The following is a 17,636-nucleotide window of genomic DNA, read 5'->3' as shown; positions in this document are numbered from 1 at the left end:
TCGATCATTTTTATTTGATCGCTTTCGAACGACTGGATATCCGTGTCGTAACAGATGGAAAATGGTGACGGATAAAAAGCGTTGGAGCATAACGAAATCGAAGTAAAACCTTTCATAAGTTTTGATTTAAACTCTTCCGGATATCTCATTCCGTAAACAACATTTTATACTTTCGCATATTACTGCCGTTTTATACGGGCACGCGCATCACTTTGATCAACGCTGGATAGCTAATGGAAAAATGTAGCCTACATAACTTGGTTATAGTTTGCGTACACGTCAGCGAACGTTTTTACGCATCCCCTCGAAATGGTCTACAGGTTGTATCAAAACAGACTACATATTATTTTTCAAATAAAGAAACAAATCGAACGTGTAGAATAAGATTTTGTTCTAGGAAACTTCGAGGAGCATTTCGAGGAATTAAAAATATTTATAAAAATAAGTTTGCGAATTTATGTCGATGGAAATGTAATTAATTGAAAATAATTCCCCTCAACTAGACACAATATCACAGAAACATAAATAGTAATAAACTTTTAATTCATTTTTCAGAGAAATTAAAAATCATGAAGACGCAATAGACTAGAAATAAAAACTGATCACTTTTACGATATTATAACTGATCTATTGATAGTAGATGGTTTAGAAAGTTCATAAAGAGAAGTGAAAAAATAAGAACAGAAAGTCGTCACACCATTGGTGTAGAACGATTGGTCTTTTAAAGCTTACCACCACTTCCGCAAAATTTATTAAATGATTTATTTGATGTTTGCCTCGCCAGCAAACGCGTGCGAGCTAAACTGGCCGAATATCGAGCGGATACCACGATCTCCCTCCAACCTATTCACCCCTTTTAACTTTCTCTATGTATATACCTTGTCGCGAATCTTTATACAGGGTGCTTTTGATTTTCATTAAGGATGGAAAACCAATCTACAGGTGAAGAAAATCAATTAAATTTAGCCTCTCAAAAATATCTAAGGAACTGAAATATGAACTTGGTACAACACATTGATCCTAAACAGTAATTAATATGTTTCCAGAAATTAACCTTAGAACACCTATTACTAAAAAATTATAATTTATAAAATATTGGGGAACAATAATTTTTCATTAATTGTAATGCACGTCGAATAATTCATAAGTATAAATTTTATTTTCAATCCTATACCTATACCTAAACCTAATATATGTACATCAGTATGATGACCCGTAACTTCCTAAACAGAGTATAATTGAAAAAATTATCGATTAAAACCGAAAGCACCCTATAGATACGTACCTATACAGGGAGCATCGGCAGACGCAACCAAGCGTCTGCCAATTATTCAGCAAATGTTATAATTGGCACATTCCATTACGCGTAATGGATCGCACTTAGCGGCTGCCGGTGTGATTGGGGCTCGAGAGCCGCGGAGAGAGACGCTTAAACGGAAGTGTAACGAGGGAGACGAAGAGAGAGAAGGAGGTGAGGCCAATCTCGATAATACGACCATAGCAAAGGATATGACCTAACGCGTGCGAGATACATACTCGAGGATAGCAGTTATCTAGATGCCTGATTATTCGGGATGGATTGGAATCATTTTGGATAATGATAACGATCTTCGTGAGCTGATAATTATAGGGCGACATGATACAGGGCGATCAAGTAGCTTTTTTAAAAGATACCAAATATTCTTGTAATGTGCCTTTATAGGCTTACAAAGTTTCAAAATGATTCAACTCATGGATTTCTTTCAAAAAGTGTTAGAGTATGCTATTGTTGCAAGAGCAGCTAGACATAAAGCAAAGGAATATTGAAAAATATATTTCTTCTAAGGAACATAAAAATTCAATTCTGTGCTACCATGATCATAACTTCTAATGATAAAAATTAATAATTCATATTCATATGAATTCATAGGAAAAATAAATATCTATAGATCCCTATTTAATTATGTAAATAAGAAATCAGTAGTATCTAGAATTTATAATGTAATTTATAAAATGCAAAAAAAAACATAGAGTAATAATTCATGCACTAGTAATTATGCCACTCATTACTACATCACTATATGAATAATTATTATAATACTGGAAGAAAATGATTGATGATTGTTAGCTTTGTAAGATAACAACAAAATCTATAATAATCATTTATCTGTTAGTAATTTAATTAATTTTAATACCACTAATACTAATAGTAGCTCAAGATGGACCAGAGAAACTCAATTATTTTATAAATTATTTTATAAAATACTGACACATACATCAGACAGAATATCTATTCAACATCCAAATTGCAAACTTAATAGATTGTTTAGAACGATTTATAGGTTATAATATTGATATGCAGATATTCGCAACAATCATCAATTACATTTCATTATTTCGCGATCCACTTACCTATATATATTCATAAATAACTATAAATAAGCGAATTTCTCCAATAATAAATGTAAAATACAAGAAATATTTATAAATATTGTACACTTACCTCGAAATTGAAGTAGGACGCCTGGGTCGTCGGTGCCAAGAGTCAATTTCCTAATATTTCTCAGCAATGACTGATCTTTTATCCTAAATTACAATTACATATATCATAAGTAATACGTGTTACTTTACAAATAACACATTTCATAGATTAATTACTGCTTTTATTAATACTTACATTTTAATTGAAGGAACAACAACGAACGTACAACGCACTTCCACTACGCTTTGACGCGTCCTGACGCGTAATTCATTTAAAGGGAAAAGCGCGCGATATTTGAATAGGTTGAATTCAGTTGGGTGAAATTGAGTCAACACATGAAAACGTTTAATAGTTAATATAACAGAGAATTTAAATATCGTGGTAATTTCTAGTAATTTAATAATGAAATTCAAATAACTATTCCTGAATATTAATACGAATAATGATATAATTACAGCAATTAACTATAATTGAATAACTTTATTCGAATTTATAATTTTTGTTTGAGTATTATTCGAATGAAAAATTATTCGTTATTTACGATTAATCTAATCGGTTGAACTTTGTTTTGGAAACTGGAAATAAAATGAAGTACAAAAGTAAATTAAATTAAATTAAATTTATACAGTAGGGGTCTCAAAGGTCTGTCGTCCTAGGGTTAATTGCAAACATATACAGAATAGAGAAAAGATTCAAAAAAAATGTAAATGTAAATGTTTGTCTATTTATTAGTAAACTCTGCGCCACTATCAATCATAAAACTGTAAAGCCCAAAACATTGAAATCCATCATGTTGAAAACAGCAATAGGACACTATAGTCAAAAGAGAAATCCATCCCACTTTGTGCACACGAGTGTCACGCAAAACCAGCTCGGTAATGTCGCGTCAGGAATGATTTGTGCCCGCACAAAGGCAGATCCGCGACAGGAATCTTCGGGTATCATGCGGTTTCGTTCGGTAAGCGTAGATTGGATAGCGTACGGGGCCATCATTTATCCGGAAACAGCGATGCCAGAACGGTAGATACAGCTGGACACCGCATGCGGCCCGTGACAATTATTAGGATAGCAATTATCGTCCACGAACACAGAGACAGCAGAGGTGGTACAGGGAAATCTAACCGAACGCCGTGAAATAGACTCAGGTGTGCACACCGGCCACTGTTGAATTTATAATTCTGTTAGGCACCCTCCGCAGCGTCCCTGGCCGCTTCCGTTCCGCGCCACGTGCCATCGTCCAGGCCCCTAAATTCAAATCGCGCTGGATAAAATGTCGGAAAATATTTTTCGAGAGACCAACGTCGTTTTTTTATCGCATTAACTTGATTGAAGGCAGTTGCATGCTCTACCATGACGATTAAATGAATTTGGATATTGAAACTAGAATTATATCTACCCCCGAGTGGAAAGCTGGTTCATTTTGTACTCGACAAATTAAATTTACTTTTTAAATTTAAAATTTCGATAAAATGGGTGGTGGGTGACGCGACGATTAAAATTTGATAAAATTTATTAGTATGATAAGGCCTGGGGCTGTAGCCCTACCCATTTTAAGTAACTTAATACTCAATCTAACCTTAATTATTTACATAAAAATAAAAATAATTCATACATCCAGCAGAGTAAAATGAAAACCCAAGCAGAAAGACTACCCTCGAGTATCTCGACTCGAGACACTTCCGACTCACCCTTAAACCCAACATCCGATTCCTAACATCCGCCAATTAACGTGGAGAGATCGAGCAGCTAGGAAATAAGGATTTTCGTATCGACTGGCACGAGTCCACCGGTAGGCAGAAGGTTGGAGGAATGGCCTCTGATAGCTGATGAGGCGGAAGGCACCTAAAGAGATAAAGCGGTGAAATGGAGGGACGAGACACACAGAGGGATGCTGAGGCAGCCCGGCTAACGTAGGTGGGGTGGTAAGAGCCAGAGAAGCATGCGAAGAGAAGCGAAGGGGGCAAGGGGGGGGGGGGGAAGAGAAATCAACTTTTATTTGCCCGGAACGTCGTTAGGGGTAAGTGGAGGACCGAAGGGTGGCCGGACGTAATGGCGCCCTCAACCCAACCTCGGCTCTTGCCTTCCGGTATCCGTAGCCTGTCTATCGTGCCTCTTCATCCTTCTTCCCTCTTTTACTACCACGTTTCTACGCCCCTCGATCCTACAGGACGATTCAAGGATGCATTGACGTGTACCAGAGACAATTGTTGCCCAGGGCGATGATTCTAGTAATTGCGAACGTGTAAGGCTGGTGTAGGAGATTTTAGGTGATTTCAGTGATATAAAATTAATTTCTGCAAATATGGGTGAAATTAGATTTTAAATATTAATGGCAGATGATGTAACGTTCTGCATGCAACATGCATGTAATGCGAATTCATTGGGAACATCTGTAAGTGTATAACGAAATGAGATGAATTATGTTAAAAGGCACATAGTATTATTAGCCTAAACACAATTATTTCATAATAACATGTCAATATCTCGTAATTATTGTAACATAATTAATACCAATAAAATTAACATAAACCTGCAATTGCTACCACGTATTACATTCATGTAATAATCTCCATAATCAAATTTACAAATAAATAAATTATATTATAGCAATATTAATCGCTCTATTATGAAAGCCCAATAAATTATCAATAACCAATACCAGTGAAAGAGTTAATAAGTATCCTGAAACAGATTCATTCATCGCATAAATCGACATTCAGGAATAATAAACGACCGCTGTATCATTCCAGTAAGAAGACAACGGCTTTCAATGAAGAGCGTTGAAGAGAAAAGCTAATTCCAGAATGACTACACGATAAATCCGAGTCTGACTACCCAGACCCAAGGATATTACCATCACAATGGTAGACGTCGAGTGGTACGAAAAGAGGAAGGCTGGGCGGGACGTCGAGATTGCGACGTCCGGCGTCCCGACGCTCCCAAATGCCGCCATACACTTCCCCTTCCTTCTGCGACGCCCACCCGATTACGCGCCCCTTTGATACGCTACACTTAACCGTATCTAGAAGCGGAATAAACTTTGTACGATTATTTGCCATTTGTACTTCGTATGCTACCTTTTTATTATTATTATCTAACAAAGACATTACAAAAGGTTGAAATGAAATATTATTTTCCAAATAATATTACAAATACAATTTTCCTCCAATCCAATAAAGAGTGCCCAACCCTGCAATAAATACAGCAATGTTTGATTCGCTGCTATTATACGTATTGTAAATCTTCATGCGACAGTGCAATTTGGCAAATGACGTGGGATTATTTTGTCCTAGCGGAATCGCACACTCATATACATTATATAGTATAATTAAGAATATGTATAATGCTTTCAAATCGCAATGACAATCACCAAAGTCTCTTGTCTGTACATAGGTACATATTGTATTTTCACACTTTATTATTTTAACTAAAAGCCACGTGTGTATGCTCCTTAATAGCAGTCAGCGAACATTAGCGAAGCACCCTTGAACGTTTACCACTATTAGGTCTTTTGTATACAAAATAGAAACGGTTGCATCGGCCGGAAGCAAGGCGGAAGGAAGAGGGACGACGATGCAAGAAAGGGATGGGCGGAGAGATATTACGAGGAGCAACTCCAACCCTCGACTTCCGTCGTGATAAATTAACAGAAGCTTACGACACTTCGTGGCCCTTTGTCGAATGTAAAGACAGAGGAACGACGTTAAGGGGATGCTTAAATGACGCAGACAATCATTTTTAATGAAGCTCTGCCACTACGTAGGACACTTTTGCCTCAATTCGTCAATAACTTGCTAATAACTATGTTAAATATAAGTAATAATTTGTGATTGCATCTTCAACTCTTTTTAAATGACGCATATCGTTATAAAATCTCTCAAGAAAAATATTAAAGAAATATTCTATCCACTCGTGTATTTCAAAGAGTACCAAAGGATTACAAAAATCCTAATTCCTAATTTTAGGAAGTAAAATTTACTTGAATATTACAGAAACCGAAATCTAGGAATTCTTTTTCAAATTACTCAGAAAGCTGAAAAATCAAATCCTCCTCCCGTTCCCCAAAGAAAACCAAACTACGTATCTCTCAAACCGTCTTACATGTAAAAGAAAACGAACAAACAAAAAGTATTATCACCTAAGGGCTTCATCGTTTTTACGCATCCACCGAGCACGTAAATTCACGGTTCCCATAGTGGAGCTCAAACATCAGTAACCACGATCTCATTACCCAAACCAAAGAAAGAAGGTAACTTAAAAAACGATCCCCACCATCATCCACAAGAATCTGAATAGAGTCCACACGCGGGAATCCATAGCGTGGACCAACTCCACTGGCGTAACTAGATAGAGGCCTAGGGGTGGGCCTAGTTCCATTTTTTATTTTATATCATTAACCCATAATTGGTATGGTGCTCATTTGTTGACTTTGTCACATAGCTAAACAAGGTAATTAAAGGCTGCTCGGGGTTGCAGCCTCCCTTAGATTACATTTGAAGCATAACAACGTATCGTCTATCAGTTATAACCATTATAATCAACCTGTTAAATAACACCAAACAGTTTTAGTAAAGATAGAGGAGCTGACCCAGCCCATACAAAAATTCTAGTTACGCCAATGAAGCTAGCTCTCTTGAAACGCGGGTTAGGAAGAAAGCTTGCTTGGTCGAAGGGAGTGATGCAGCAGGGGTGAGGGGTCTAGAAGCCCGCGGGTCGGGCTATCATAATATAGATTAGCTCATATGGCTCTCCCCTTATGTTAGCTCGGATCTGGCTCATAGCCTCGAGTGCTCCGGGATTCACTATTCATACACGCGACAATTAGATAGGCATTACTAGATGTATAAGTGTGCGAGAGACCCTGGCCACACGTGTATGTATGCTGCAGGAGTGGCACGGAACCGAGTTGGCTGAAACCAAGGACTAGGAGGGGCGGCCTGAGTCAACCCCTAAGCCAGTGTAAACACGTTTTAATAGAGATTCGCTCGAGCGGTTATAATAGCTTTGCGGATGTAGCGGCCCGTCCGTCTTTCGCGCACCCCCTCCCGGACTCTCAACCCGCACCCTTAGACCGACGTCTGTTCTCGCTACCTCCTGGGTCCGGATCGTTACGCCAGAGACAGAAATTTGATCAATTTCGAGGCGTCTCGATCCTTCAATGGCGAAGGTAATTCTTCTTGTGATGGGGTGGCGAGAATTGCTTTAAGGGATTTGCCAGTGGATTCCGGGATGCTATTGGGAATGAGAACGAAGTTTCTTGGTCTTTGGCTAATTTCTACTGGATGTATTGTTCTAGTCTCTGAATGGATTTATTTAAACCCATACTTTTAAGAACTTTAATGAAATTGCACCCTTTTAAACTACAGTGTTTTATATTTTTCTGATTACATTAACAGGACGTGATAATGCGCTTGATTAATTGATTAACAGCCAGAGGCAAAAGTTTTATCCGACGATGAAAGTGTTCAATGTGTAGGTAATGTATATTTTTAAATGTTTCATTACCGCAACCCCATATGATTATTTAAGGGTAAAACACGGAGCGCCTATGTTCAGGGACTCGATAAATCATTTACTTCAAAAGGTATACACTTAATTAATCTTTCTTACCCTCCAGTATAATTATTAAGTAAAATTTAATTTTATTCGATTTAATGTAAAAATCGATTTTCAAAGCACTTTATTAATTTTTCGATTTAAACCTTTTCACTTAGAATTTTTGTATTTATCTTTTTAGTTTAGTAGGTACCACAGTAAAAATGGGCAATATGGGTCAGCAAGATAGTAATTATTCAAAGTACGATTGTTTCATTTTGCAATTGAAAATTTCCATTTGCCACGTTTGAAAATTAATATAAATAATATTACTGTTACTCAGAATTCTCTAAATATTTTTCTTTCATTATTAAATTTACAGCAATCCCAAGAACGTTTAACGTTTTACCTTACATTTACCCCATATTTTTCTGCATAATCATAAGAGCTTAGCCGTACGAAAGCTCATAACGTGTTTCCAGAAAAATCTGGAATAGCAACCGGTTAGTTACCAGGAACTTTATCGACTTACTTTGGAAAGTTTTCCAGCGTGAAACGGTAGCATAAAAGTAAGGCATCAACGTGCAAAGAACTTTAATAAAACCGAGCTACCTCCATCTCTCTACCCCCGTGTCTGACACAAAAAGGATGAGTTTCACGATATCACAGTGCAATTATCTCCGAGGAAATGAGCTTTGCATAGGCGCCAGGAACGTGTGCAATACGGGGGCAAAGTTATATGTATATGAAAGAGGTCGCGCTAGGTAAAGGCTCGTATTTATACGTTCCACGAAGTAAAACGACGTCTTAAGGCCGTTCAAGCATTTATGGTTCACGTTCCAGTTTTGAAAAGGAACCGGGAATGCAGGGATGAATCGACGCTACTACGGCCATGATTTTAAAATCGCCGGGGAAATTAGTTGACAGACCCGGCCGGATGAAAAAACCTGGCGAAAAATCTCTTCGTTAGATTTAATAGGGATGCGACCTTCGTGCAGCTCTCCCTTGATGGACGATGAATATTTTATGGGATTTGCGTGGCCGCTGCCTCCAAAGACAGGATTTAAGGAACGAATTCGATGGCTCAGATCAAATTGCAAAACTATCGTGAGAATTGAAAAAATTGTTACTATTTGTAGTATTCGAATTTTGTTTAATATTACATCTCACTATTCTCCTAGGTCAAAATTTAAGTTCCACTGTCCCCCTGATCACCCCCCACACAATAGTTCTCGAGAAGTACAATAAAAAATATCAACCGCAAAATCTGAAATCTCAGCCAGAAAAACATTCTTACGTACGAAAATTCCATCAAATCGGTGGATGAAGAGCGCACGTTAACCTACGCACCGGAATGAACGAGGAACTCTTAAGTTTTCCAGCGGGTGCAAGCAGCAGAAGGAGGATAGAAAGGGGTCCTCGGAGAGAGGGGTGTTCTCTAAGCTGAATAATTCAGTCTCTCATTAGGGCGACAAAAGCACCCTGATGGATAGCTGCTTGGCTACGTTGGCTGTCGTTTGTATGGGGCCACACGTACACATTTCACGTTTCCTACGTTACCTGGCTGTATACGAATGCCAGCAGCCTCTTACTCGAGCCCGGAATACATACATATATGTAGGCGCGCAAACATCCCGTAGACCCGACCTCTTCCAACGACTCGCTACGTTTCTCCGTTCTCCACCCCCGTACACCACTACTTTTACCCTTTGCACCCCTGAACATCTAGTTGTCCCCACTTCGTCGCCATCAGGAAGAGCTTTTTTCGTTTATCCCAAGAGGGAGTCTTCAGAATGAGTGACCACCATGGAGATTTTTATTTTGAGGAATTTTTACGGTTTCCGTCAATTTCGAAATAATGGAAATTAACACGTTGGCTAGAAAGTTTTAATTACTAGGAACACGAATAGTAAGCCATTGAATTTAAACCCTTAATGTTGTATGTAAAACCAAATTTACTGTTCGACTCTCAATACCAATTGCTCCAAATCCAACCCCATCCTCCAAATTACCATGAATCTCCCAAAAATCAAAAATTAAAAATCCTCCCAAAAATTTTTATTCGGTCTAAACTTCAACACACCTTTAACGCTTCTAGTGCTTTCTCATTAGCACTTATTATAACAGAGACTCGTTCCCGGGATTGTAAATATCTTTCTACCATTCTATTTATCTCCCTAACGTACCCTCCCCTCTCTACATCCCCCATCCAACATTCCCATCGTCCTCTCAGCCTCTCTTTGTTTTATTTCGAATGTTCTTTCATTTCTTAAAAGGTTCTCCGATGATAATTAGCACAATGCGCGGCGGCATTAATTATTACCCGTGCTAATTACCCGAGGATAAATCGCTCGGCAAGGGGTAGCCGCCAGTGGCGGCGGATTCGAGGGTCGTCGGGGTGGCACGAAGGGGTGGTGGTGGCCAGGCGGGGGTGGCCCATTACCGTTATTGCTGCAACAAACCGTCCAACAACAGCGATAAATACGAGCGAGAGGCTGGCGTTACAAATGTCTCTCTGAGTTATGATTATTTAGCGCGACTGCTGCTGGCCGGATCGTACGTTGCGGCTTTGCAAAACGACTTGCTGCCATTTCTGCGAGTTTATGTGTCTGAATCCCTTCCTTTTTTCTTCTTTGTTTTTTACTTTCTCGTTTCTACTGTGGAGAGCGTAGGAGGGAATCATCTTTTTTCTTCTGTAAAGAGATTCCTACAACTTCCTCAAGTTTTGAAACACACATACTTGGGAAAACGTTTGCTTTACATTTTGTAAAATTAAGAAGATTACAATTAATTGGAAATTAAATGTATACTGATTTACAGGACATGATTGTTCCCTACTGTAGTAGGGAAGTTCTCAAAGAAAGATGCTATTGAACGTGTCCCCACCACGTGAGTATGACACTAATTCCCAGAGATACTTTTGTGTTCGAGAAAGAGCTAAATTTTCTCAAATAAATAGTTAGTCGCTAAAGCGAGTCGATTCGTTAATTAACCAGTAAAATGAATAACGAGCACGATTCAAAAGTCGATTGTCAAAATAATTAATTATGCTTAGTTAAGCGCAAAGACGTCTGTGACATATTGGTGATTCTTAATCTTTATGCCCGTAGCAACTTTTTAATATAGGTTTTGTGAGGATCCAACCAGTAATTAATTAATTAATTAATTATAATAATGTTAAGTTTGATCGCTCGATCCCCGCTTACCTTAGCTGGGAAACTTTTATAGTTTGGCGGGATACCTTCCCCGCCATTGGGTTAGACCGCCATTTTCCCTAGAGGGACGCCGAGCGCCGAGCGTGCTTAAATTTACAAAAAGTTTCTAGAAAATGGGTGTTATATCTTAAAGTATTTTATATTTTCACCGCTATAATAATGGCAAACATCAAATAAAAATTGTTCTTAAGCTTTACTTTTTGATCTATACGATAATTATTGATTGAAATAAATATTTCTTTTGTTTGCCAGTGTATAGAGATATTTTACCGGTTGGCTATAAATTTCTTTCTTCCTCTTTGCATTAGGTGATGTTAGCACAACTAAAAAACTAAAAGCGGCGGTAACTGTGTAAAGTGGTGTAAAGGGTGTAAAGTAAGAAAGCGTGTGAGACGTCGTATCTAACTTCCAGTATTATAAATTAGTTTTTGATACAATTAAGTACAAATATTTAATCTCTTTATAGTTTTTCTTATATAAAAGGTAAGTATCATTATCAACTTACTATCATATTACTATTTAAATTTTTATAGATGTAACGATACGATCATGCTATATAAATATATTTGAACAATATGAAAGGAATAGAAGATTTACTTCTACGGAAGAACGTAAAAGTTCCAGATGCAGTATTTTCCAATAATGTTCAGTAGTGTTCTTCTTGTATTAATAAATAACCTACATTTTTCTGTATTTACCTTTCTTAAATTTCTTTTTAAACAATAAATACTTTTATACTCCCTTTTATTCATATACAGTAAGTTATTTTTTCATACCACGTGGTGTATTTATTTCGTTGTTACCAATATGTATCATTGATATAATACTATAGATTAGGTTATAGATGTTTTTTAAGAAATAAGGTATAAGGTAATATCCTTGAAAGAGAAAATATTTTTGTAAACAAACATAGGAAAGTTTTTGTGACCTCTAATGTTTTTCTTCTAGCAATTAGTTCTATAATATAATACTTGTAATAATACATAACATTTCTTATATTATTTAATTATAATTTATATTTAATAAATATAAAACCTATTTCTTAATAATTTTATCACAATTATTGCTTAACTATATTTTGTAATATATCCAAAAAGAAATGGAGGGAAACAAAGAAAAGATTGGTAAAGGAAGAGGGGCTCTCCTTTTAAAATTAATAAAGGAGAAGGACAAAGCTGAAAAGGAAAGTGCAGCACAATCTACATTAAGCACTTCTGGCATACATAGTCAAACACAATCTACGTCAGCAACTATTCCTACTGTGATACCTAGCCAAACACAATCTGCTGTTCCATCCACTGTTGGAAGACAGATGATCTCAGCAAGTTCTTCTACAGTGGGCTGTGACAGAAGTAGTTTATTAAATGTAATAAAAGGAATGAGATCTACAGAAGCACCAAGCTCTAAACCAGCTCCACCAAATATAGGCAGAGGATCCTTATTAAGCCGAATTAGAACCACTGCGTATGTGTTTTAAAACCTATTTCTCATTGTAATTTTCTGTATTTTATGAAAAATTATTTGTACATTTAAACAATAAAATATACATTTTTAGGGTTGTTGAACAGCCTCAACAGTCAAAAGTTTCTGGACCACCTCCTACTGATGAGGGTGTAATAGGTAAATTATCTGACATTAAATTGCACGAGAGTACAAGTAGTTCTGAACCATCATATCCAAAACCTCAACCGATTTCTCGACAGGGAACAGGTGGAAAACCGTAAGTATTAATATTTGTGATTAGTACTATCACTATAGAATGGATTACTAAATGGTAATTAATTTTCAGGATACAACTAAGTGGCAACTATATAAATCTCAAGTTAAATCCAGAAAAAGGACTGTTTAACTACGAAGTTAAATTTAATCCCGACATAGATTCAAGACCACTTCGCCGAAAACTTCTTAATCAACATTTACAAGCGCTTGGACGAACAAAAGTGTTTGATGGAGTTACACTGTATTTACCTCAGAAGTTAAAACAGGATGTAAGTAATGATGGTACAGTAAAGATTCGATGAAAGCGAAGTGCTCGGGACCGAACTTTCGCTTACATCGTGCAGTTTCTACATTATTAGAAGTTTGCCGACAGTTTCGAATGAAAGAAAGGACAACGAGTTCTTTTTCTTTTTTCATTCGCTATTCTTCCCTGTGTCCGAAACTTATTGTCGTTAATTTAACAAGTAAGTATGTATAGTCGAATGCTTATATCGTGTTTGGTATAATTTAAAATTTTATAAGAAAAAAAATGAAAAATAACCAAGTTCAGTCGTTGCATTAGTATTATCTCAATGATATATCCGATTTCAAGACCATATTACACTACTCAGCAAACGAACTTCATAGCATTCCAAAGGGTATACCCCCCAGTGGTAGGGATGAGTTCTTTAAATTTATCGTACCAATCTTTTTCGCTTTTATCGAATCTTTACTATAATAAGAAGATATGAAATATAGATGGATAGATAAACACATATATGACATACAATTACTTTTAGACAACTACTTTTGAATCTATACATCCGGTGGATGGGTCGAAAGTAATGTTAACAATGATATACAAAAAAAAGCAAAGTATGTCAGAAAACATTTCATTCTTCAATGTTTTACTTGGCCGTGTTATGCGAGCCCTTAGTTTAGTTCGCATTGGCCAACATAGCTTCAACCCAAAGGGAATACATTCTGTGCCACAACATAAATTAGAAGTCTGGCCCGGTTATGTCACAGCCATCAATGAATATGAGGGTGGTTTAAAATTATGTATAGATGCACGTCATCGTGTTATGCGTACGGAAACAGTACGTGACATGATGTAAGGTTTACAAGGTTTATACTATCATTAAGTATTCACGCTATAAAACTAATTTAATATTAATAAAAAATAACACGATACAGGATTACACTTGGAAACAAACCAAATTTTAAGGATGCTATTACAAGGGAATTAATTGGTCTGTCTGTCTTTACAAGATACAATAATAAAACTTACCGTGTCGATGATATAGCGTGGGATAAGAACCCAACGTACACGTTTGATAAGGGAGACAATAAAATAACATTGATAAATTATTATAAATATCATTGGAATTTAGAAATAAAGGATACAAAGCAGCCGCTTTTGGTTCACAATGGTAAAACTAAATTACCTACGGGTGAAGTGAGTAATGTTGTTCTGTTAATATAATTAAATTAATGTAAAACATAAATGTCGGTTACTTCTACTGGGAAAATTTTAAGTACAGACACGAGAACAATTGATATTGTTGGTTCCTGAATTATGTCATACAGCAAGTTTGAGCGATAGTATTCGTTCAGATTTTAGAGTAATGAAAGATCTTGATGCGTTAACTAAAATGACTCCTAATGCTCGACGCGATGTATTTAGACATTTTGTGCAAGAAATACAAAATAACGATATACCGCGGGAGATTTTAGCTGAATGGGGGTTGCAATTAGAACCTGATTTAGCAGAATTTAAAGGTAGAGTTTTTGAACCCGAGACTATTAAGTTCGGTAAAGACTGCAAGTATTGGTCCGATACGAAACCAGCGGAATGGAGTTCTGCAGCGTGTAGAAATCCTTTACTGAGGACTGTAAGTGTTTTTTTCTACATCATAATGTATTTATTATAATAATGCAACATTTTTCAACAACACAACTATATTTTTAGCTTAATTTAAATAGTTGGTTCGTCTTGCATTGTCAAAGAGATTCAAAATGTGCACTGGAGTTTGTTCAAATGTTGAAAAATGTTACTAAAGTCATGGGCATATGTGTTAGAGAACCACAACTAATCTCTCTGAGAGATGACAGAATTGAAACGTTTTTACAAGCATTGCGAAGTAACATACGAGAACATGTCAACTTGATGGTTATCGTACTTCCAAGTAATCGAACCGATAGGTATTCTGCAATAAAAAGGTATGATATGATCTTTGACAATTAAAAATTTACAAATTTTTACAAATACTTTATTCGATATTTAGAGTGTGCTGCGTCGAAATGCCTGTACCTTCCCAAGTAATAATATCCCGAACTATTTCTCGGGCAGACAAATTAAAAAGCATAACAGAAAAAATTGCGCTACAAATTAATTGTAAACTAGGTGGAGCACTTTGGGCATTGGCCATACCAATGGTATAAAATAATAAATATTTCTATTTACATTTTACTTTTAAAAAACAAGTTCAAGAGAAACAAAACGATCAATTTTACTGCATTAGGATAATTGCATGATATGTGGGATAGATGTGTATCATGCAGGCATTGGCCAGTCAACAAAAGGTAGCGTTGCGGGTTTTGTAGCAAGTCTAGACAAATTATTAACAACTTGGCACAGTAAAATTTGTCTACAAGGTCAACATCAAGAATTAATAGATATGCTGCAAATCTGCATGATTTCGGCACTAAAAGCTTACCACAAAGTAAGTTGTGCTAATGTGTATTATATAATGTGCAATAATATTCTTCGTTATTAATGTGTTTCTTATCGCAGCATAACCAACATTATCCAGATCGCATTATTGTATATCGCGATGGTGTTGGAGATGGTCAAATAGAAACAGTTTCCAAATACGAAGTAAAACAATTGTTGGCTATATTGAAAAATATAGAACCGAATTACCAGCCAACGTTAACTGTTATAATAGTTCAAAAACGCATTACTACGCGATTATTTGCAAAATTGGTAAGTTACCAATGAAAAAATAAGCCTTAACAATTTATGCTTTTTAATCATACAATGTCTTTTATTTTTTATAGCCAGTGGGATTGGAAAATCCTCCACCAGGAACAGTCGTAGATTCCTATATAACGAAACCTTATCTCTACGATTTTTATTTGGTCTCTCAAAACATACGCCAGGGTACAGTGTCACCGACACATTATATCGTTGCTTACGACAATAAAAATATGAAAGCAGAACATCTACAACGATTAACGTACAAGCTGTGCCACTTATATTACAATTGGCCGGGTACCATAAAAGTTCCTGCTCCATGTCAGTATGCACACAAATTAGTATCTCTTGTTGGACAAAACATACAGTTGGAACCGCATCAATCGCTTTCTAATATACTCTATTACTTGTAAGTTATTTCAATCTATGACTGACTTATCTTTCTAAAATATTGACTGTATTTAGATGTAAGTATGTATAGTTATCTATACCGACGTAAGATTTTCATAATTCACTTTTTTATAGTTTCGAAAAGTATTATAAGTAAATAGACAAAGTTACATTCTTTTTGTAAGATGTAAGTGAAGCAATTTTTAAGTTCATACTACATAATTATGTATAAGTAAATTTTTTGTTCTTTGAAAAAAAAATAAATACTTATATTTTTTCATAAATACAACAGTTACAATTAATTACTTGGATTTGACTTATCACTATCTTTTAAGTGATAACATTCGGTACAATAATTACTAATAATTAAGCTAATGGTTTAAATAATTCCTAGATCATTAAGCACACAGAGTATGAATCGCATAGAAAAGATTTCAGAATTGGAAGAGTACGAACTCTGGACCTTGTGCATGAATATCAAATATTTCAACTACTTTGTGAAACACATACTTCACCTTAATTTACATATTATAACAGGACCAATGAATTACACGAATAACGTTTATCTGCGGCCTTTGATATCATGCAAATTTAACCATGACTATGTTTACTTTACGAGTTGTGCAACATTATGCATCACTTTTTATTAGAAACTATATTTTCTCCTTTAGCACTGTTCAAAACGATTAGTATGGCCGATTAGTGGAGAGGAATTTATTTATGTGCTTACGTATGTGTTTACAAACGACCCTGCCGATGAGGATCCAATACCCAGAACGACGCGAGCGAAATGCGTGTATCCATAGTCGTCCACCTTGACTTGAAAGCACGCATACGTGTTCGTGCAAGCGCATGTCTCTATACGTATTATGACGCTCTATCTCAGTGTGAGACATTAAAGGAAGCAGTGGCGTAACATTAATTGTAATGGCAAAAATTCATATCATTACTCAAACATTATTATACACATTTTCATGTAATTTTCACGTAACTGTTATCCCTAATAGTATCAAGTTATTTTTAATTATAAAAGGTGAAACAACTATGAATTTGCAAGAAATTTTATAAGCAAGATACGTAAGTTCACCTAGTATATACATAGATATGTATACAGCTGCGGTGAAACTAAATCACTGGTTACTTAGATTTTTGTAAGAGGATGTAGCGCAAGTCGGACGACTTCCGAAAGGATACACCGCATTGCGGTGTTTAGTCGGCAGGATAGTTACGCCATTGCAAAAGAGACAACCGCATGTGTACGTAAATACGTACGTAAGTACTTACGTACGCACGTACATACATACATACGTACGGATGTGTATTTACGGTCGTGGCGTATCGCGTATCGAGTCGCCGC

General features: G+C 36.2%; 1 protein-coding gene across 1 annotated transcript; it reads left to right on the top strand.

Annotated features, from left to right (window-relative positions):
* Positions 1-11,435: 11,435 nt before the first annotated feature.
* LOC114878685 (piwi-like protein 1) lies at positions 11,436-16,563 on the top strand. Its single transcript, XM_029192775.2, has 12 exons — positions 11,436-11,694; positions 12,309-12,675; positions 12,767-12,931; positions 13,001-13,199; positions 13,710-14,023; positions 14,107-14,368; positions 14,454-14,804; positions 14,882-15,132; positions 15,198-15,348; positions 15,435-15,635; positions 15,707-15,898; positions 15,973-16,563. Exons 2-12 carry the CDS (start codon positions 12,311-12,313, stop codon positions 16,300-16,302), a joined length of 2,781 nt encoding a protein of 926 aa, XP_029048608.1. The 5' UTR covers positions 11,436-11,694; positions 12,309-12,310; the 3' UTR covers positions 16,303-16,563.
* Positions 16,564-17,636: the final 1,073 nt, after the last annotated feature.

This window comes from Osmia bicornis, chromosome 14 (genome assembly GCF_907164935.1).
Source record: "Osmia bicornis bicornis chromosome 14, iOsmBic2.1, whole genome shotgun sequence".
Taxonomy (NCBI): Eukaryota; Metazoa; Arthropoda; class Insecta; order Hymenoptera; family Megachilidae; genus Osmia; species Osmia bicornis.
The sequence above is the reverse complement of the archived record's forward strand: the minus strand, read 5'-3'. Positions and strand labels throughout refer to the sequence as shown.